Genomic DNA, 22,708 nt, shown 5'->3' on the forward strand with positions numbered 1-22,708 from the left:
CTGGGCCTGGTGCACTCACCCCAACCCCCAGCCCAACCTCCCACAGTCATTGAAAAGGACCCCAAGGCCCTGAAAAAACCCGGAAGAGCCTCTGAGTCACCCCAGCGGGAGTCCATCATGGCAGGTGGTCTCGGCTACACCCCGGTTCTTTTCCCATCATCACTCGGACCAACAGAGCCTTGCCTTGGGGTTTCAAGTTATCAGAGGCTGGGTTTCATGGAGAAACTGCACGTTCCCGCCATGCTGGAAACACCTGTGTACGTAACCGCGCTCGGTCAATGCTGGACCGCAGGGCTGGTGGGTCCCCTTCTCCTTCAGCTCAGGCCGGGGGCTCTCGGGGTGGGAACCTGACTCTCCCAAAAGTGACCCCCGTCGGGGGAAGCAGTCAGGCGAGTCCGAGATGGATCCTCAGCCCTGCCAGTGTCTGGCTCTGCAACTCTGGGCAGGAGAACCTAAGCCTCGGTCTCCCTATCTGCAAACTGAGAATAAGGCCAATCCCCCGGTAGGGTAATTGGAAGGACCAGCCTCAAAGGAGATGACCAGCAGAGGCCCAGCATACAGTAGGTGCTCAATAAGTGACCGTGGCCCACCACCCCATGGGTGAGAGGGGAGGGTCAATGAGACGATACTTAGCTCAGGGGTCCATGCTCGATCAACAGACACCGGCAGCATTAAATACCTCGGATGTTCTGAAACGCATCAGGCTAGACAGTCGGGAGCCGGGTGTCAGCACTGATGTGTCCTTGGTAGGTTTCAGAGATCGCCCTTCTCTGTCCATTTGTCCAGGAGAGAGCGGAGGACAATGTGCGCGGGGGAGTCCGGGACCACGGTGGGGACGTGCATGCCTGCTCAAAGATGAGCCTCCCGGCCAAGCCCACGCCACCGCGAGACCTCAGCTCGCCCTTCAGCTGGACGCCACGTGGATGCCACGGCCTCCCCAGCCCCAAGCCCACGTTCCGGGACAGGGACCTCCCTGCCGGCCTCCTCTCCCCTCACCCTTTCACTCCCGCTGCTTTCCGGCAGCAGCTGAGCTGACAGATGCTAAATCCCCCAAATTATTCTGGTCCTGACAATGGCCCGAGATCCTCCAGGAGGGCCCGAGCGTGGCCTGCTGCCCTCCGGAGACGGCAGAAAGCTCGCCTCCCGCCGAGACCCCACGGCCCGCCCCCCGCCCCAGAAGCCTCGCCGGCCTGTCCCAATTCTGGTACAGAAAGTCAGCTGCTCAGAAGAGCCCCCCACCGCCTATGGAAAATCAAAGAAAAGCCAACAAACTCTCCACTTTCTGCCTCTGGCGAGCCTCTATGTTTATGACGGACATAAAATATCGCTACTGACAGATGCGATACGCACTCTGGCCCCAGGCTGTCTGATGCTGGGAAGCAGGATCCCAAATCGCCGTTAAACTGTTACTAGGAAACCAAACCTGACATCTCCCGACCTCCGTCCACACCACGCAGTGCGGGCGGCAGGGAGAGGGGGCTTCAGAGGGCCCGGAGAAGCCAGCTGTTGGCTGGATGGGCTGCACGTGGGGACAGACAGATAAGGCGCTGCTAACACTAGGGAGGTCGGCCTCACATGCCCTCAGCGGACCCTCCCCCCAACAGTCGAGAGAGGGGCTGCTCTCCCTACAGATGGGGAAAGCAGGGCCCAGAGATGGCAAGATGGTCCCCCAAGGTTGTAAAGCCATTTAGGGGCGCACCTGGAGAAAGAGGCGGCTACCAGATTCCCAGAGGGGGCCCGGCTCGCCCGGCAGTGTGCTTCCGGCCATAACTCACCCTTTTCCAGGGACGCTTTCTAAGCAGAAGAGTCTTCCCACCGTGAGCCAGACTCGGTCACAAGGATGAGGCCCAGAGGACTGTCCTAGCCAAGCAGCAGCTGGCTCCTTTGTCATGTAAAGTGTGCTGTGCGACCGCAGGCCAATCACTTACCCACGCTGAGCCTTCATTTCCCCAACTACAAAATGGGGGCGGGGCCACCCACCTTGCAGGTCCGGAAGGCTGAGATAACAGGGCAAAACTCAAGCACCGGGCCTGGCGCTCAGGGGGACTCACTGAACGGCACCTGGAACCATGCCTGGATCCTTAATGTAAGAACAGCAGATGTCCAGGGCCTCCATGGTGTGCGGGGCCCAGCTCAGGTCACCTGCCTTCTCTGTGCTCTGTTCCCTCGAGGATGACCCTCGCGGGGAGCTTTCCTCTGGGGCGTGGGGGACAAATGCAGGAAGACAAGGACAGCACAGTGACGAAGATAATCCTGGTGGACGTTGTCATCTTCTGGGGAAGGGGCACCTCATTCAGCTTCTTGGAGGAGGTGACCTCCGGGCTGGATTATGTAAGAGGAATAAGGGTTTGGCAACCAATACAGCAGATATCATGTACATGACAGGGTTTTTTATCGTTAAATCCAACATGTCACGCTTATTCATTTTTTAAAGGAATATTTCTTAAGTGCCACTGTGTGTCAAATTGTGTTGAACACACGGGAAATAATGTAAGAAGGGCCTAGTCTATCCTCACGGGGTCCTGGAAGTCAGTATCAGGACAGTGATTTGGAGAAGCCTTTATTAGACAGACTTTTGGCCACAGCCCAGCTGGTTCCCGCTTTCTTCTCGAAAACAGTAAAATGAATGCGTACATCCTTCCACACTGGCCTCCCCACCCTACAGAGACTGTGCGAAATCTGACCCCAGAATCGCTGTGACAGCCTTGTCCTGAAAGGACCCGGGGTTAACTAGGTATTAAAAATAAAAATGCATGTTAAGTCTGTGTCGTATCTGCTGGCCTGCATAATTTAAATATTTAGCCAGGGCAGAGTGGCAACTGGGCATCTGCTCTGCGTTCATTCAGAAGGGCCCCTGTGCTCTCTCTAGCACAGAGGATGAACAAGCTTCTTTCCTGAAGTGCTGCAGGTCAGGGTTTCAAGGTCAATGAAGCCCTGGGCCCCCACGGCAGCCAGGACCTTGCAAAAGTGCACAGGCCCAGGTACCAAGGGGCCGAGATGTCCCTGGAGGGCAGGGCAGGGAGCCTCAGAGCCATGGGGCGCAGAGCCCAGGGCTGTCATTTGCACCGGCTGCCTCCGTAACCAGAAGAGGGGGGAGCTACGAGCCTGTTTACCGCTCGGGGTGAGGATGGGCTGCCCTCTGGCCAACCGACAGTCCTGCAGCCAGCTCTGGGAGGGCGGGGGAGCATCGGGCATCTTGTCCAGGCCACAGGGGCAGGAGAGCCACTGGGCTGCACACACACGGTGACTCTGGGGCCGGCATGGCTAGCCCTCAGGTCCTGAGTAACAGACACAGCTGAGACCCAGACTCTCCCAGGACCCCAGCCCAAAATTAGGCAGTGGCCGGCCTGGTGGGGGCGGGGACAGGTTTCCTAAGTCACGTTTTGGCAAATCCTATGCACCTTCCATCCCCTTCCAGCAACACCTCCTCTGGGAAGCCCTCCAGGTGTCCTGGCCTGTCGAGGTCTGATCCCAGTGGACACCGCCTGGATAGCTCCTGTGGGGCTTAGAAGAGCTGTAAGAATGAGAACTGCAGGGCCCAGGTCACCGCAGGGCCCTACCAGACAGCCCTGGGGTGGAGAGGGCGGTCAGGCAGGTGGCCTTCTGAGTCAGACCTGCTTCAAGTCCCCTCTGCCCCTCAGCCACAGGGCTCAGTGTGGGGACAGACCCCCGTGTGCTCTGTGGACGCTGGATTCGTTCCCTCCATCTGGCCAGTCCCAAAGCCGGGCCGGGCCTCCCAGACTTCCCGTGAGGATGGAGAGCCCCTCGACAGGGAGGCACACAGCTGGCGCTCGCTAAGTGCACACTGTACAAATGAAGGCCTGAACGGCCAGAGGGGAGGCAGCTGGGCCGGTAGACTGGGTGGCCCTGTCCAGCAAGGACCATGGGAGAGCCGAGACCTGCCCGTGCATGGCTGTCCCCACCTCAGCAGCCCGGAGCCAGGGCGCCCGGTCCGGGGAAGCAGGCTGCAGAGCAGGGGGGAGACCTCCGCGGCGCCCAGGGCTCAGGGGACCCTGCCCGTCCCTGTCCAGCCAGGCCCTCCACCAGCCTGAGGAGGGCGGCCACCGACACCGCCACTTTGGGGGGCTTTACCGTCAACCCCCTTTGGGCCACGGTGGGGTCCGTGTTCTACACGAGGCGGGCTTTCTGGTTTGTTTGTAATGGGGCTGTTTCTGTCTAGTCTGCTTTCAAACTCGTCCCCTTGGAGAAGCAATCCTTTGGGAGAAACACGAGATGCCCCCAAACCCAGCGACCCGTCCAGGCCTCGCACTTGGGCGTCCCCCACACGTGCAGGTCTCCCGCTGGACACTGAACCTTCACACGAGGCGGCGTGAACGTAAGGGAACTTTCTTTGTGGCTGGGAGCGGCGGGCAGGCAAGGTCACCGGGTGGGGTGGGCGTAGGCTCTCCTCGACCAAGGGTCACAGTCGGGCGGAGCGACAGCTGCCCGTCCCCTGGAGTAGGGGGCCGGCAGGAGGGGCGTGGCCTCCGCCCTCCCAGCAAGCGGCCCCCACCCCCGGACCTGTGCATGCCCACCTCACTCCCCAGGGACCAGGAAGCCCAGCTCCAAGAAGATGCCCCTTGAAAGCGGCTTCGACTCGGGGAAACTCCTACATTTTATGCATCTTAAAAAATTACCCCGACGATGCTAACACGACGCCTTTAAAGCTGCGAAGTCATCTTATGACGTAGCAAAGCGCGTAGCTCTACCTTTACGGATAAATTATATTCCCTGCCGCGTCACGACCGCATTTGTTTAAGCCTGAGAATCACTTCAATTCCGAGGAAAGCGAAACCGGTGTCAAGGAGCGGCCTCCCCGATCGTGAAACCGTGGCTCCGTCAAGCTCGAGGTGCCCCACGTAGCATCTGGGCCGGTGCTTTCACTCCAGAGACGGGGGAAGTGAGCCCCGAGAAGGATCGAATGGGCCCAGAGAAAGACAGAAAGCCACCATGTGCGGCCGAGACGGACGCGCCCCTGCTGTTCCTCGGCCCGCGTGATGCTCTCTCTCCAGCCGGCAAGGATAACCTTGAGGCACCCCCTCCACGCCAGGCGCCCCCCAGCACTGAAGCACACCCAGCTGGGGGGTCTCTGCAGGCCTTCTGATGCAGGCCGCGCCTTCCTGGGTATGAGGAGGGTGGTCCTTCCCAGCACGTCCCAGGGTGCTTCGACGATTCTGCTTTCTTGCAAACACCTTGCGGTGTCTCAAACCTGCCACGCCTCCCCGGGGCGGGCCTTGGCAAGGCTGCTCCTTCCACTGGGACGCCAGCCCCACCCTTCAGCCGATTCCCACTTGGGCTCCAAGACTCAGGGGTCACCTCTTCTGAGAAGCCTTCCCTGATTTCTGAGCTGGCGTTCACCCGGCCCCACTCCGGACTCCCGTGGTGAGCTGTCTCACGAGGGTCGTTTTTCTGTGTGCAAATCTGGCTCCCAGCCCCTGTGTGGGGGGCTCCCCCAGTGCAGATTCCTAAACCCTGGCCCACCCAGGAGTCGGGCAGGTATGAGAAGGTAGGGGGGCAGCTCCAGGTTCCCGGGAGCACCTGGAAGGAAGCAAGGGGTAGCGGGAGGGACAAGCCATTAGGCAAATGCAATGTACTAATCGTCAGGGCAGTTTAAAAAGAGGCCTCTCATGTGGGGCTCAGTTTGCTTGATGAAGCGTTTTTTAAGTGGCGCTATTTTGTGTTAATTTTTTCAACCAGCTGCTCTATTATCTGATTATACATTATTCAAGGATCTCAAAAGTGAGCTCAGAGCGCTAGAGAGCATCATCTTAGTTCAGCATCGTCCATTCAAAGGCAGGGGACTCTGCGCTGGTCCCCGGAATGCTGCTCCGAGACCCGGGCTGCCCACGTGGGGCCCCTAAGCCTCACGTGGCTGCGCGCTCGCAAACGTGGCCAGTGGACGGACCCGGCTGACATTCTGCACGAGAATGTCAGCTACCTCATTAATACTTCATTAATGATCACGTGATCACGTGATCATTAATGATCACGTGTTGAACCAGATGATACACTGGGTTCAGTAAAAATACATTCTTAAAATTCACTTCACCTGTTTCTTTTTTCTCTTTCTGGTGCAGCTACTAGAAAATGAACAATCGCACAGGCGGCTCATGTATGATTTCTCCTGGACGGCGCTGCCATGGCCATTTGGAAACCGGAGACAAAGGCCACGTCCTTGGTAGACCGGGAGGATGGGAACCGCTTCCCCTGCCTGGGCGCTCAGGGTGTGCCCGCTGGGCGCTGTGCTACCGCAGTGTAGCTGACAGCCGACACCGCGTGTTACACACAGGGGAGCCGGGGCGCAGAGACTGGGTGACCTGCCAAAGCCCACGTGGTAGGACACGCCAGGGCCGAGGCCCCAGGTCTGCCCAGAGACGCCCTTGGCTGCTTTGGGAGCAAGGCAGAGGCTCCTGTGCAGCCCGGTCGGTGCCCCTGCTTTAGGTGGGTGGAAGGGGGCTCTCCGTGTGGAGTGGCGTCTCGGGGGCTGAGGCTGCAGGGCCCTCAATGCCCCGCCAGGGTGACACTGGGGGGCTCTGAAGACACGCCTGGTAGGAACGGCGCCTCTAGCGAGGATTCTGAGGGGCCCACGCGTGAGAGCCACATCTCTCCTCCAGCAATGCCCACGCTCGCCCCTCGCAACCCAGCACGCTCCCCACTCCCCACTCCCGCTGCCCATTTCCAGAAAGTGCACAGTAACCAGCTGATGGCTGAACAAATCCATGACTGATCGACTGACTGAACGGAGAAGGCGCTCTCGGGGCCACGCACAGCTGGCGGTCCTCCACTGGTGCCCAGACCCCCCACCAGGCTCGCCTTTCCCCAAACAGCTGCGGAGCGTCGAGGGGCCGCTTAGAAACGCGAGGTGATCATCCTTTCTGACACCTGGCCAGAGCCCAAAGGAAAGAATTAGCCGGTTCTGCTCGAAACGTCACTCCCCGGCTCCCTGGCGCTGCCTGGCTTCAGATCCGGGCCAGTGCCCCGTTCCCTGCCCCGGGGAGGCCAGGGAAGAAATGACATTTCTGTTTGTGTCTTGTAAACTGCCATGATGGATAAATATGAATCCCAGGTCCGCAGAGACAGGACGCTAGGAAATCTTGATTTTCAGTAAAAGGAGAAGGGGGAAAAAAGCATGAAAAATTTATTAACCTGGAGCCTCTGGGACGAAACCGCAACTTCAAGACTCAAATTCATTCCCCTCCCCTATTAATGTATGATTTACGTTTGCAATAACTGCAGCCATGAGGAACTCATTGGATTAAGGAGGCTCTCTCTTAATGTCATGGAATAATATTATTGAACTGTGTGCAAAGCCGCACATCCCCCAGGCTGGCTTCTCCGTGCGAGAGGAATTCCATCCTGTGAGAGGTCAGACACAGGCAGAATAGACCGAGAAAGGGGAAAATGGGCACCCGGGCTCGCTGGCCAACTCACCGCCCAGGAATCCTCCAAACTGAACGTGAAAGAGCCATTGGGACGGGCTAAGCGGGGGGCCTGGCTGGTACAGAGGAAGCCGCAAGAGGGCGCCGTGGGCCCCATCATCCTGGAACCCTCAGCCTCTGCTGACCCCTCGTGCATGTCTCGGGAGGGCAGAGACCCCCAGCCTCAGCTTGGGGGTGACTCGGGAGAAATGGCAGATCAGGTCCCGGCACTCAGCACTGGGCAAGGGGCTCCCCGGACCCTGGGGGGGGGCACTGACTTTGCATGGTGGAGAGGTGAGGGTACAGGCTCGGGGTAAGACGGCAGCTCTGCCGCTCCCTCGCTGAGTGACGTGGGCCAGTAGCTTCCCTCCCGAGGCCTCAGTTTCCTTATCTGTAAAGCGGGGGCACCCCTAGAACACCCCTCACGAGGAGACTGTGGGGCGGAGTGGGGCACAGAAGGAGATGAACATTATCGCTTGGGATGCGCTGTTAGGCCGAGGGCACGGGGTGCCAGCTGCTGGGGGGGGCGGTGACATGGAGATGCAGGGACTGACCTCGGGAACCTTCCGGTCTATCACAGTGCACCCCACAAACACCCCAAAGGCCAGACAGGGGTGTGGGTGCTCTGTGATGCGTGGGGTGTGAGTGAGGATGCTGGCTGGGCGGACGGATGGACAGAGGGTGAGAGGCTTCCCAAAGTGGGGGGCGCTTAGGCTCGGACTTGGCAGACAGGGAGAGGCTCTCCACGGCGGAAAATGCCGGGAGGGCGGGCGGGAAGCAGCCCCAGCACGGAGCTCAGCCAGCAAGGGGGCTGCAGACGGGGGGGGACCCCTGGGGGCCTCCCTCCGGCCGTGCCTCTCTGAGCCTCGGCTTCCTCACCCCTTACGGGGGGTGGGGGAAGGTGGGCAGCCACTCATGCAGCCCCGCGCCTCGGGAGGCCCCGTGGGTTGGAGTGCACCTTTCTCGAAATTTTCCAGGTCCCCCTCTGATTCCTGGGACCGGGCAGTAGCACCCAGGTAGGGAGCCCCAGGCCCTGGTTGGGACTCGTGTGGACCCTGGGCCCCATTTGCCCCCTCAGGGTGCTCTCCACCCTCGGACCCACATGGGGTCGACCAGGTGTCCCGAGGATCGCCACCATTCACACTGGGGTCAGCCCAGTTTCCGGAAGATGGGCTGGTGGCAGCTATGCCCACTGGCCAGTGAGTGTTTCACTCACAGATCACATAATGTTGGGCCGCCAGCTTGCTGCCCACAGGCTGATTCTTCAATGACTCCAATTATTTAAATGGACAGAGATCCTGCAAAGAATATCCCATATCCTAGAAGCAGCCTGGACGGGGGCGTGGAACAAGCCGGGGGCTTTGAACAGCGAGTGCACAGCAAATCCCGGCTCTTACTCTGATTATGATTCTTATACCCAGTCTGTGCTGTAAGACGAAGGAGAGAGAGGCCACGAGTCTTCCCAGAAGGAACGGCCGTTTATCCGGGAACAAAGACAGGAAAGAGGCCCCCAGGGGCAGGAATCCGGGGAAGAGGGTCGTGGGCCTGCCAGGTCAGGAGCCACGTGGGACAACCCCACGGCCTGGGCAAGCCCATCATCTCCCGGGCCTCGGTCCCCCCCCTGCAGGATAGGGCGGCCCTGCCAGCTCCACGCCGCCGCCCCTTCTCCGAGCAGCAGGCCACGTGACCCCACCCCCGGCCACAGCTGACCACACAGAACCCAACCATCTCTTCTGGAAGAGCCGCCGCCCAGGGATTCCTGCCAGTCCCTGGGGGGCTCCAGGACCATAAGGTGAAACGGCCGGGGAGGGGCAGCTGGATCCAGGCTGCATGAGATGATGCAAGAAATCCTCGGAGAGAGGAATCGGGGGGACCCGGGGCAGGCAAAGACGGGGCCTTGGGAGAAGGGGAGACGCCCCAGTGGCTTCAGGTGGCCTGGCCTTGGCCCAGCCCCAGCCCGTGTCAGGCCACGAGACAACCCGGAATCACCGTCTGCCTTTGCCTGTAACCTGTGCTCCAGGGGCCCCAGCTTCCGGAAACGCCAGCTCTCTCCCATCCGCAGCACAGCCTCCAAGGGCCGAGCTAGGACACCTCCCCAGCCCCACTGCAGCTTCGATAGAGAAGCCCGGCAAAAGCCAGCCCTCGTCACGCCTGAGCCTGGGGAGGAGGGCCGCAGCCACGTCACCAGCAGCCACGCTGGGAGCCTCCTGGAATGTGGGGTGAAGAACCGCGCATCCTTCCGGCAGGGGAGCCACACCACCACCCCCGTGGGGACGGCCCGTGCAGACGGCCGAGACCAGCGCCCGTCGAGGGGGCCCGCGTGAAGCCCCGCTCCCCACCCTCCCCCGCCTGCCTCCTTACTCTGCCAGTTCCTCCAGGCTGCGGTAGACGTCATCGTCATTCTCCGCGGTCTCCTCCGAGGGGAAGGGCCTGTGGGAGAGGAGACGTCAGGGGAGTGAGCAGGTCTCAGTGGCACCGCCGCCCTGGCCGGGCCCCCAGCCTGTGGTCCACCACGGGACCCCCCGGAGCGAGCGCAGGAGCAGGCGGGCTTCTGTCCGCTCCCTCGTGGAAGGAAACAGGGTGCACGTTATGTGGCTGTGTGACGCAGGACCACCCAGATGGACGTGCCTAGAATGAGGACCCCACGCCCAGCTCGGCCCCGGACACCGGAAGTCGGTCCCTCTGTCCAGGTCCCGGCATCCCTGTTGGCAAACGAGGGAAGCGGGTCAGGGACAGCAGGAAGCTTCCGTCCGCGCAACTATCCTGCTTCCACACGCCAGGGGGACCCCAGACACGGGGATGTGGGCTCCCCTGGGCATCCTCGGTGGGGAGCACGGGAACCTGTCTTTAGGAGACAGAGAGGGTGGGCCGTGAGCCCCAAACTTATCTGGACTTGAGACCCTTATTTTCCATGAAAATCTCCCAGTTCTGTATTGGGGGGATGCCCAGGGTCCCCGCAAACTCTGTCACCCCAAAGACGCATCTGGGAGGAGGAAGAGAAGGGCCCAGGAGTCAGAAAGCTTCCCGCTGGTGTGGGGAGGGCGGCATGGCAGGGGCGTCACCTGCAGACGGGCGTCTACCTCGGCAGCTCAGAATCCGTGGGAGGGGAACTCACGGGGAGGAAAAGGGGGGCTCCCTGGAAACGCAGGGTCTCGGGCCGCACCTGTCACTACTGCAAAGTGAACCTGGGCCTGACTCCTGGGAAAGGGGGTGGAGCCAGCCCACGCTGCCCAGGTGCTGGGGGCCGGCCAGTACAGGTGAGGAGTGTTAGGGCGTGAGATGCAGGTGACACAGGTCTGGGCGCAGCCGGGCTCACGGGAAGGAATGCAGGCGCGGCACCGGCCCCAGCCCCGCCTGCACGTGGCACGTGCTCGCGGGGAGGGTGGGTGAGCCCACCGGCTCTGTCACCCCGAACTGGGGTCTCATCTGGAGACTGACATGAGATCCCAGTTCACGAAGTGGAGGAAAGGGGAAGGTCCGCAAGCGGAACAGCGCATTCTGGGTAAAGAAGCGATTGGGGTGGAAATGGGAAGGGCACACTGTCGGCACCATACCCACACCTGGCCCCCCCATGCCCACCACCAGCACAGGGAGCCCATGCAGCAGCCCTTCAAGGAAACGGGCTTCCGACACACTCTCCGGGGCTCCCCGGGGTGCCCTGCACACCCACGTGCAAGCGCCCACTCCTGCCCCTCCCGCAGGGACCTGCAGACGGGTGCATGGTCCCCACGCCGGGCACAGAGCCCAGCCTCCAGGAGGACGGGGCCGGAGGGGAGTGAATGCTGCCAGGAGGAGGGAGCTGCCAGCTCGTTCGAAAGCAATGGGCCCAAATTAACCACCTCCATGGAGACGAAAACGCCCCTTTGGGTGAAACGAGCATCTCCCCATCTCCCAGGGCACGGGTTCTGGTAGGAAGTCTGTTATTAACGATCTCACAGGAGACCCGGCTGGCAGCCTCCTTGCTGTGGGTCAGGCTGACGTGCTCAGCAGGGCAGTCCAGTGGGGATGGACGCCTGGACCCTGTAGCTTCCACTACCACTCGGGGCCTGTGCTCCATGGGGTGGGGTCCTGCGGAGCCCACTGAGCCAGCAGCTGGAGGCCTGGGTCCTGCCCAGCTCTGTCACAGCGTTGCATGGCCCTGGGTCTGAGGTCCCAAGGCAGACCCACCAGACCAGGGGTCCCTATCACCTGCGGCTTCATGGCGGTAGCTCATGGCATAGCCCAGCCTGACCTCTCTGTGGTGGGCTCCCCCTCCTCCCTGTGGCTCTCCCCCCCTTCCTCGCATCACCACGACAATGGCATCCCCCACTGGGCATCATGTGGCAAGAAGGAAGGAGGACAAATGTGTGTCTTCGGGTCACAGGGAGAGCTGCAAGCCATCAAGACGCCCTGGCCCTCGGCAGACGAGGGACCCTCACTGACCAGCCACGGTTCCAGCCAGGAAACCACTCCCACGATACAGGAGAACCGGAAGCCGACCCAGATCCCACGTGGTTGACGGGGTGCTGGAACCGAGCTCTGGTTTCTTCAAAGTCAGTCGAACGTCAGTCACCCCGACTGCCGAAGGTTCCGGCCCCCACCCAACTGATCACAGGAGATCTCAGGCCAGGCTGAGACGTGACTGCAGGACCCAGAAGTGGAGCGTTCCCACAAAACCACTCCCTGACCAGCCTTGCACCAGCTTGACCACTCTCTCAGCCTGGGTCCACTTCCACCTAGCACGGTGCCTGACATTAGAGAGGCATGGATGGACGGACGGATGGATGGATGGATGGACAGACAGACAGATGGGTGGGTGGGTGGATGAATGGTTGGATAGATGGATGGGTAGATGGATGGACAGATGGACAGACGGATGGACAGATGGATGGATGGGTGGGTGGGAGAACAGGTGGGTGGGAGACGGATGGGATTTGTGGGTTGATGGACAGATGAATGAGTGAGTGGGTGGGGGCATGGGGGTGGAAGGATGGATGGGTGGCCAGGAGGACAGGTTCAGGGGGGGTGGACTCGCTGGGGAATGGATGGGCGCACAGATAAATGGATCGTAGATATTCTCAAGCTATTCTCAAGATATTCCAAAACAACAAGTAGCAGCCTCCAATTAGATACAGGGAAGCATTTTCCAGAAGCGCTTATGAGAATCCACGCAGAGGTACCCGAGTCAGCCCTGAGCTGTGACTTCACAACACTGACCCTGACTTAACCCCGAGGAGACGCATTGGCACAGAGGGCGTTTCTGGGGCCACATTCCAGCTGTAACTTCAAGCCCGAGAGGGGCTGGAGCAGGTGTGACCCTCGGGTCACTCGCAGCAAGGTCTGGCTCCACCCTCCCGTCTCAGGCACCCGCTGACCATCCAGACCCCACCGCGCAGCACCTACCACCCCCGCCATCAGTGTCCCCCTCCCCGGCTAGACCAGAGATCCAGACGTTCATGGTGGAGCTCATTTGTTCTTGAAGAGGAGGGGATGAGAATCAAGTATGCAGAACGGCACAGAAATGCCCGTGGGCCAGACACCAGAGTGAGGCCATCCGGGTCCTCAGGGCGGGGGGGCCGGGGGTCAGGGCGCGGCTGGGTTCCTCTTATCCCATCAGACCCTTCCTGAGGACACATTTCCTCGTGCTCCGCTTCTGGGAAGCCAAGTTTCCCACTCGCACCACTGAGGGAATTACAGGGATGCCCAAGCCGGAAGCAGAAAAGCTGCCACGTGCCAAGAAATCCCCAACAGAGTCCATGCGTCAGGCTGCGTCAAATCCACCCCAGCACCCCGTCCTCCCGGGGGGGGGCGGGGGGCAGGGATGAGAGGCTCAAGCCACTGCTTCAAGGTCCCACCAAATTACGCCTCCCACCCTGAGGTCAACGTGAGCATCCGGCCGCTTGGCCGGCATGGCCGTGTGTGGGCAGGACAGTGACAGTGCCAGTGCCAGAGGCTAGGGGCGTCCCCCGCTAGAGGAAGAAGGCCCCAAAACACGGCACCCTAAGGGAGTGGCTGAGCCCAACCCCTCGAACAAAGAGCAGAGGGGGGCACATTCTTACGCCAAACCACGCCTTGCTCTCCGTCCTCCATCCATTGGGTGGTCCCTGGACACCTGCCCTGAGCTGGGCTTGGGGGCTGCCACTGTCACTACTTCAGGGAAAGGCACAGCCTGAACGCAGCTCTGGGATCAATAATCAGCCTCTGGTCCTTGTCTGCGGGGCTTCTTTGAGAATCTGCTGTAAAACCATGGCCTCTGAAAAGTGCTCGCGTGCGTAGCTGTGCGTACGGCCGCGTGGGGACAGGACACGTGGTCGGGAAGGGGGCAGACCCGATGCTCCGGGGTCATGGCATGAAGGTGGCGGACACAGGTGCACGCCAGCTGGGACCCAGGAGCAGTCGGATGGGGACACTGGAAGACCCTGCACGGCGGGCAGCAGGCCCGATTTATAGGACAAGAAACCCAGGAGCCAACGAGAGGACCCCTTGGGAGGAGGCGCCAGGTCCCCGGGTTCTGTGTGTTGGGGGAGAACTCGTCCAGCTTCACCTCTTCCCATGCTGTGCTGAGGGACTCGGGGCCTGGACACAGGGTTCCAGGGCAGTGCAGCCCACTTGTCGGCACTGATTTACTATTTTTCCAGGCAGCAGCCTGATTTTCATGCGCTTCAAACCCAGCTCCGGTGCAGCACTCAGTGTGCCGACCCCTCCTGCTATCTGGCAGCGGCCTCCCCTGCGTTATCCAATCCAACCCAGGGCTCCACCAGGCGGGGCTATGTGGTGGCTCCCGGGCCTGCTTCCCTGGGGGTCCCTCCACCCCAGACCAGGGAGCCCCAGGCACACAGCAGGTGCACATCTCATGACTGTGCTGTCTGCAGACGGCCCGCCAGGACAGAGAACGTTGCTACCTAGAGCCATCGCTCTACACCCTGGCAAGAAGCCAAAACAGAGACCCCCCCCCCCCCACTGCCACTGTCACCTTCCTTTTCAGGGAGACCTTGTGGAGGGAACTAAGAACCAGGCTTCGGCAGGTAATAGATCTGGGGTCCAATCCTGGCTCTGCTGCAGACTCGCTGTGTGACCCTGAGCAGGAAACTCTCCCTCTCTGAACCTCAGTCTCCCCAACTGTAGAATGGGGGCAGTAGTCATTGTTAAGATTAAATGAGATAACACACGAAAGCCTCTCAGCCCACGTCCTTGCTCCCAGCAAGTGTGACAGCCTGAGTCACTTTCCCTCCCCTTCTCGGGGGCTCATCCCAGGAGTCCACTTCCAAGTCCAGGGCCTCCGACTCAGGCAGTCCCCACTGTCCCCACGGCCTTCTGAGCAGCAGCCCCAGTGGGCCCACCCCGGGTTTCCGTGACAATTAGGAAATGCCCCTCACCCAGGTGCCTCCAGCCCTGCCCCAGGCCCGTGGGGTCAGCACCACCACGGGGTCCTCCAGCCCACCCTGCTGAGGTCGTTCTCCCTGGGGGCCTGGAAGAAGAACGGCATATCCAAACAAACGCTCATATTCGGGAGGTAAGAAAGCTTTGGGCCCGACCACCGAGCGCCACGCAGAGAATCTAGGACGCAGGGTTTATTTTTCCACGCTTCAGATGAAAGCGACCCGGGCCCAAGACGGCTCTTCACTTCTCCATCCTTCACTTGGCGTGTGCAGGGAGGAAAGTGGAAATTCAACTCACAGAAAAGCGCTCCCTGCAAAGTGACCTCCAAGGTCCGTGTTCGCCAGCAGCGAACAGAGGAGCCCCATCGGCAGACGCCCCTGGTCCACCTTGGCCGGCCCGGGGTGTCCGAGAGAAGGGGCAGAGCCTTGGGTTCCCACCCTGGAGGGCGAGACCAGCTCACGGTCCCCAGAGAGCAGACTTGGCCTCAGAGGGCACCTGTCCTGCAGGGGTGACCACCGCCCAGCTTGCCCCAGACAAGGGAGTTACCAAGGATGCGGGAATTCCAGGGCTAAAACTGGGACGAGCCGGCCGCCCCAGTCGGGCACGTGGCGGACAATGGTGCCCCATTTACGGCGCTGGCGCTACCTGGGAGCCCTCAGAGGTCGCTCCCCCAGTCGGGCAGGACACAGTTTCCGAAAATGGCCTGAGAATTAGGTGCAGTGGGCCTGCGGAAGGCCTGGCACGGGGCCCGGCACCGGGACACTACTGGGTTCAGCCTCACCTCACCAGGGGTGATGGGGGCCCAGGCAGTTGCTAGGTGAGCAGGAAGAGAGCAGGGTGGGCGGGAGACACCGGGAATACCCGGCCCACAGGGCACTGGGCCACACCCCGCGACGTACCACTTTGCCAGGGAGCCGGCAGCCAGGAAGACTTCAAAGGCACATCAAACCGCAGCCTGAAGGCCCTGGCAGAGGCCCATTTAATTATTCAAAGAGTCACCTGGGTGCCGCCTGCTAATTGGCAGGGAGGCCTTGAAGCACTGGATTTTGCTTATTAAAAACGGCTCTCCAGCTCAACAGCCCGACCGCCCAAACAAGCAAGGGATCATGTCCCTCTCTCCAGCCCACCATGCAGATGGGCCACCGTATCAGGGGCTGCGACGGGCCCCTCCACCCACTCCCACCACGAGGGCCACACAGGGCTAAAGGGCATGGGGACGGCCACAAAGGTATAGACGGCAGGAGGAGGAAAGGGAAACCGGGAGGGCTTCCCGTAGGAGATGCGGGGGAGCTGACCTGGAGAGCAAGGTCTAATTTGAGTTCAGAGCTCCAGCCCTGCGTCAGACAGACGGGGGGCTGGAATGGGCCACACAGCTTCCTGGCCCCTGAGCTGGCCAAGGGACCTGAGTTAACTCACCTGTAAAATGGGTGAGTTAAAAATAAGCCACCTGCTTCACACACAGGCCGTGTATGAAGCTTCATGACGTGCGGTGTGGCTGTGCCCTCCCACAGGGCCTGGCCCGTAAGGAGGTGAGGTGATGGTCAAGATTTAGGGGCTGGAGGAAGCGGCCTGGGCAGAGGGGATCACACCGGGCACACTCAGGGGTGTGCGGTCTCAGACAGGCTGGGGCAGAGCAGAAGCAGGCTGAAGGGCCAGGTGGGGCAGGAGTCCGATGGGGACCAAGGCGGAGGGAGAGAGTGATGGATGGGCCGGCCCAGGTGCCACCACCAGAACCTTAAGCCCAAGTCAGCACAGAGGTAGGAGGTCTCGAGGTCCCCCTGTGACGTCTGCAGAGGCAGTCGGGGGACGAGGTGTGGCCGCGGCTCCAGGCAACCGGGGGAGACCCAAGTGAACCCCCAGATGCCAGCCAGGCGGTTTCAACCCTTGCTTCCAGAACCCTAGTGAGGCAGAGGGGGACACTGACCTTGGGTCAGGAAAGAATGGTTTGTTTCCCGCCATCCCATTGTCTGAGAGAGGGAGGGGCCTGGAGCTGCTGCTGAGACAGAGGAACGCGGTTTCTCAGCAGCTGCGATGCTCAACAGACTCTTGACTTTCCGGCCCGCTTCTCGGAACGGCTGCAGTTTGGAGCGGAAAGGCCAGTGGATCAGCGGGGCCGAGTCCCCTGCAGCCACTCGGCTGTTTTCCTTTCATGCCACCTTGACCTCTTCCCAGGGGACACCTGCCTGGCCTAGACGGGAAATCCCGGCGGCCTGCCAGGGCCCCGCCCGGATGGAACGCTCTAGAAATGGCCATCGGGGAACGAGAGGCATCACAGAGAGGCCACACAGCCAGCACGGGGGCTTCCCAGAGCCACAGCCCATACGGCCCGCCCCGCAACAGCCTCTCTTTCCAGCCCAAGGCCCAAGGCCTCTCGCAGCCCCGTTTTCACCAGCAGACTCTGCACAAAAAGTTTCCGCACTGCTCACTCATGCGCCAGGGTCCGTTGGCCGCGCCCAAGCGCAGTCGGGGCCCCAGGGGATGGACCGGGGCAGGCTCGGCTCCAAGGAGGAAGCAGGCCGGGCAGGCGGGTGGCTCTGGCCAAGGCTCCAGAGCCCATTGGCTGCGGGGCAGGGATGGGGCCCCCCACCAGGGCAGCTCTGAGCACGCATGGAAAGCTACACCCTGGAACACCCGGGCGGCTACTGGAAACGCTCTTCCCTTTTCTCCTTCTCCACGTCCAAAGCTGTCTGCTCCCCGAAATGCCCCTTCTGGCCCTGTGAGGCCTGTAACAGCAGAGCAGGGCCCCAGCTGCCCCCTGACCCTCCCCCTGCTCCCCGGTCACGGCCCGGCCGCACTGGACACGGTGACAGTGGCCCGTCTGGGTCACATCCGGGCACAGCAGTGATAGTCAGAAAGAGAAGAACCGGTAGTTGGCTGTGCCAGCAGCAGCCACACTGCTGGCTCTGGACGGTAAACCCACTGGGACGTGTCAGAAAAGCAGATCTTCCGGGCTTCCCTGGTGGTGCAGCGGTTGAGAATCCGCCTGCCAATGCAGGGGACACGGGTTCGAGCCCTGGTCCGGGAAGATCCCATATGCCGCGGAGCAACTAAGCCCGTGCGCCACAACTACTGAGCCTGTGCTCTACAGCTCTCGAGCCACGACTACTGAGCCCACATGCCACAACTCCTGAAGGCCGTGCGCCTAGAGCCCGTGCTCCGCAACAAGAGAAGCCACCGCAATGAGAAGCCTGTGCACCGCAACAAAGAGTAGCCCCCGCTCGCCACAACTAGAGGAAGCCCGCGTGCAGCAACGAAGACCCAACGCGGCCAAAAATAAAGAAATTTATGTTTTAAAAAAGCAGATCTTCCTCGTAGATACATGGAGGCTAGGAGACTAGCTGGGGACCCTCCTCAGGGATCTGGGGGGACCCGGAGCGGGGGTTCTGAGAGACCACCAAGCCGCTGTGTGACCTCAGGCAAGACCCCTCCCCTCTCTGAGCCACGTTCTCCCACCTCCGAGAACAGATGGTGGCTGGGGGGCTGGGGTGTCAGAGCTGGAGGCACTCCTCTCCCCTCCCCCCACTTCCTGCCGGTCTGCTGGGAAGTGAAGGGTCAGCCCCTGGCCCTTCCACCAAGTCCTAAGAAGGCCTCTGCAGGCCCGCAGGGAGGGTCCCTCCCCTTGGTGGGTCTGCCAGGACGGAGAGGGCAAACCCGGGCCTGCCTGCAATCACCCCCTACCTTCCCATCCCCTCTGGCCGGGGCAGGCATCACTAGTCGATCTCTGTGGCAGAGCTGGGGTGGGTGATGCTCCAGCCGGAAGACTGGTCTGCGGACTCCGGGTAGAGAAGCAGGTCCTCTTCCTGGGGCAGTTCTGGCCAGCCCTCCACCTACTGCCCAGAGGAGGGGACTGTTCCAGGGCAATCGGGCCAAGCCCCTACCGCCCGGCTGAGGGTCTGGGGTGGAGGTAGGAGCACACACACCCTGCTGCAAGGACACAAGTGAAACCCAAGCCCTCCCCCCAGTTCACAAACGAGGGGTCCAGGAAAGGCCTCTGGATGGGGGTGTCCTCAGGTTTCCCCATCAGTCACGACAGCCCCCCACAAGATGGGGGTTACCGTCTCATCACAAATGAAGACACCAAGGCTCAGAGAGGTAGAGAAAGTTGCCCGAAGAGACCAGCCAGGAAGTGACAGAGCCGGGCTTGGAGCCAGGACTATTCCCAAGAGGGGTCAGAGCAGGGAGGAAACCCAGGTGGGAGCAAGCCTGCGTTCCCCGCCCCTGCCCAGGCGTCCGGCAGCATCTGCGCTGCAGCTCTTGGTCATCCAGAGGGACTGACCTGCCAAGCGGGTGGGTGGGGTGTCACTCCCTGCACCGCCAGCCCCTCCTGTGGCCTATCAGGCTCTCGCTCCCCTCCCCCGAGCCACCATCTCTCCGGCCTGGACACCCACGGCAGCCCCTCACTGGTCCTGGCCTCCACCCTGGAGCCCCTGCAGTCCACACGGGGCCAGCAGTTTCTAGACAAAATCTCAGAGGCCACTGCCTGCTGAAACGACCCCCAGGGCTTCCCCTCACACTCAGAGAGACAAGAGACCCCCCACCCTGCCCACCCCTCCCAACACCATCTTCCTCCCACCCCCGGCCCCTCTCCATCCCAGAGGGACACCAAGCACATCCCCTCCCCGCCCCCACCCCCCAGCCCCTCTGCCTGGGCCTCCGATGCCCAGACCTGTCCACACTGGCTCTGCTCACTCCTCGGGGGCCAGCCAGATCGAGGCCATGTCCTCGGAGAGGGGCACTGACCACTGCATCTGAGGGCCTCCGTCCCTCCCTCTGCCGCCGTAGCCTCAGACTCATCCCCCTGGAGCAGGTGCACACGACTGGTGACGGTGCAGGGCAAGGTGCGTGCCAGTGTTTGGGCAGCAGGCTGCTCTGGGCTCGTGTGACGGCACGGACAGGACTGCTGCCCCCCACGTGTCCCGGGGGTCCGGCCTGGCGACTCCAGAGCAGAGGACTGGACTGCAGCCCTTCTGCCTGTTGCCAGCCCTGGGTCTGGAGGTGGCCCTGGGCAGGGAGGGCTGGGCTCGGGCCAGCTGTCCAGCTCACCTTGGGGTCTGTAGGGCCGAGGGCCCAGCCAAGCCTCAGGGCCGGGCCCCAGGCCTCGGCGTTAATCAGAACCACTGGTGCCTCACTGCTGCCCTCCTGGGACGGGCCCGAGCCGGACGCCCATCCCGTCCAAACCCCCCTCCCGGACTGCCAGTCAGATTCCCAAGCTGGAGAGACGTGCCGGGCCCGTGGGAGCTCAGTGGCAGGGACCCAGCCTCCTGCAGCCGCCGAGCCCACCAGGGGCGGGGCCAGGACCACGCCTCGGCCGTTGGGCAGCATCACATCGCATGGTGGAGGCCGGACCCTCCAGTGCCGAGCAGGGTACAGGCCTGCCCTGGTCTCCCTACCAGTGACCCCAAAGGGAACAGTGAGGGTCAGCAGGTGAGACCCGAGGCTGGTTTCCCAGCCCCCAGAGGCCAGCTCCGCCAGGACCTGAGGCTGGAAGGGCCCGGAGATGCCCCGGGCAGCAGATCTGTGCCTGGGTCAGTGCTGGGCCCATGCCCCAGGACCCCTGACCCCCAGATGACTCCCACGGGAGTATGGGAGGATGAGGTCCCAGTTTCACCCCAACCGGCTGGGCGACCCTGAGCTAGAGGTGCCCTCTCGGGGCCTCAGCCTCCCCTGCAAAATGGGGTTGAATCCTGATTCCCGGGGTCCAGGTGCGCGTTCTGTGAGCTAACCCGTGGGGAGGGCTCCGCCCCATGTGTGTCGCTGCTGCTATGATGGGGGGGGATGGGAAACGGGGGACAGGAGCAGCTCCGGAAAGGCCAACGTGCCTCACAGGACAGAACTGCACACCACGACCTGACCGATCACGTGACGGCCGTGAAAACAGCAATCCCAGGAGTCAGCTCACACCTGGTGACTCTGTATTGAAGGTCCGAAACAACGGGGGCTACACGAAACTACGCATGAAATACAATAAGACTAATTTTACAGGAGCAAGGAGGTGGAAGACCCGAAGTTAAGGATGGTGGCTAACCATCCTTCCTGCTGGGGCCGCCGGGCCCGGACCCGGGAGAGCAGCGGGCAGTCATACGATTCCTTCTGCCCTGTGAGCTAGAAGGTTCTAGTTTGGGGGTTGAATGCTGGGCTCATGAGACTTAAAAATAATTAAAAACTAAATAAATGAATCCATAAAAATAAAAGAAGGAAAACCGATAACCAAGAGGGAAGAAGCAGGGAACGTCAAGGGAAGCCAGACAGACGGTCAATTCCAAGAGTCCCTTCTCTCCTGTCAAAATATCGCCCCAAGTTGCCTAAAAATGAGGCGTACGGTGGTGGGGACCGGCGGCTGGGACCCGGTGCCTGAGCGTGAAGCCGGAGGTGAGGGAGACACGGCGGGCGGCGGGCAGGCTCAGGTGGCACGGGCTCCCCCACCGAGGGCTGGACGGTGCAGGGGCCCCTCCGAGGCAGCCTGGCGGGGCCGTATCTGGGTTCACTGCACCAGTCCCTAAACGCCTGACCTCAGGCCAGCCCCCCAGGCTCTTGGCCTCAGTTTCCTCATCTCTAGAATGGGACACAACAGCCCCTCCTCGCAGGGATGGGCAGTATCCCGCAGCAGGGCAGGTTGAATTCTGGTCGCTGGACATCCTGGCTTCACCGACGGGGCGGAGGCTGCAGGAGCCAGTGGGTGACTTGCTGGGTCTCCTTCCCCTGCCGCGGTGGCCACTCTGTTCCAGCAGGAGCCCGTCTGTCAGCCTGGCTCTGGGGGCAAGTGGCGTGGAGGGGAACACGGCCGACACACACGGGTCACTGCAGCAAGTCATCGAGACTTGGGGCTGTTTGCTGGCACTGAGGGGCCTGGTTCATCCTGACCGCAGCAGCAGCCGGCACGGAGGAGGGGCGCGACAGGAGACCCACAGTGGGAAGGATGACCCAGGTGACATCGGGGGGACTGTCCCTTTATTACCAAAGCCCCTCTCCCAACAGTGAGATGAGCGGGACTCAGGCTTACCCGAGCGCTGCTGTCACACCGTGTAACCGGATGTCCCCAAAGCACCAGAACACCGTTTGCAGATGCTGCTGCATCTCCAGGCGGCAGGTCTGATTCACGGGCTCGGCCGGCCTCCCGCCACGGCGGAGACTTGGGCCGGTCCCCTCCCACCGGCCACAGCTGGGAGCAGAGCTCAGGGCTGCACAGAGCGCAGCGCTGACCTGCTGGCCCCAGAGCTGGGCTTGGGGGGGCGGGGGCTGGTGGCTAGCAGGGCCACATCCCCCCATACCGCTGGCCACACCGCGATGTCACATTCTGTTCCAGAGCATTTTTAATGACCTCACATCCCTTCTGCATATGGATAAATCCCACTGCAAAACAGGACAAGATTTCCTTCTCCGTCTCTGAAAGCGAGCGGATAATGTTACACAGCTGCCCAATAAATGTTTAATGGTGGCATTTGCTGAGAAGGCAATGTTTGATTGTTTTGCCTGATACAGAGTGAAGCAGTCTTTGCTCCCTAGAGGGAAGGACAAGCCTGGGGAGGGGGGCGGGGCTGGGGCTCCAGTGCCCGAGGACATTCTTACAGCCCCCAACACTGCATGTCGTTGGGGACAGGGCACCTGCCAGTGAGGACACCACTGTCCTTGGAGGCCCACCTCCCATCCCTGATAACTGGAGGGGGGGCTCTGAATCCCAACCTCCCTGCCAGCCGCTGGCCTCCTCCTCGGCAGTCAGGTCTCAGGCTGGCAAGGGCTGTGCTGGGACCGGGTCGGGGCTCCTGGGGGCCCTTGCTCAGCTTTCAGGAGTTGCAGCTTTGCACCCCCACGCACCGGGGATGCCAGAGGCTGAGGGACCCCTGCCTGGGCCCCGTCCCAGAGCTTGCTGCCCAGCAAAACCCACATCCCCGGTCTTGAAACAATAGAACTTCATTCACTTGGTGCTGGAGGCC

General features: G+C 61.6%; 1 protein-coding gene across 4 annotated transcripts in view; it reads right to left on the reverse strand.

Annotated features, from left to right (window-relative positions):
• The window catches only part of VAV2 (vav guanine nucleotide exchange factor 2), a gene marked incomplete at its 5' end in the record, with an annotated part of 176,320 nt that overhangs the window by 50,541 nt on the left and 103,071 nt on the right, over window positions 1-22,708 (reverse strand). For all 4 annotated transcript variants that reach the window (XM_082655862.1, XM_082655861.1, XM_082655860.1 and 1 more), the window contains one exon: window positions 9,780-9,848. In XM_082655862.1, the coding sequence (XP_082511988.1) occupies window positions 9,780-9,848 (69 nt within the window). The remainder of the gene's footprint in view (window positions 1-9,779; window positions 9,849-22,708) is intronic.

Source organism: Grampus griseus (assembly GCF_964374135.1).
Source record: "Grampus griseus genome assembly, chromosome: 6".
NCBI lineage: Eukaryota > Metazoa > Chordata > Mammalia > Artiodactyla > Delphinidae > Grampus > Grampus griseus.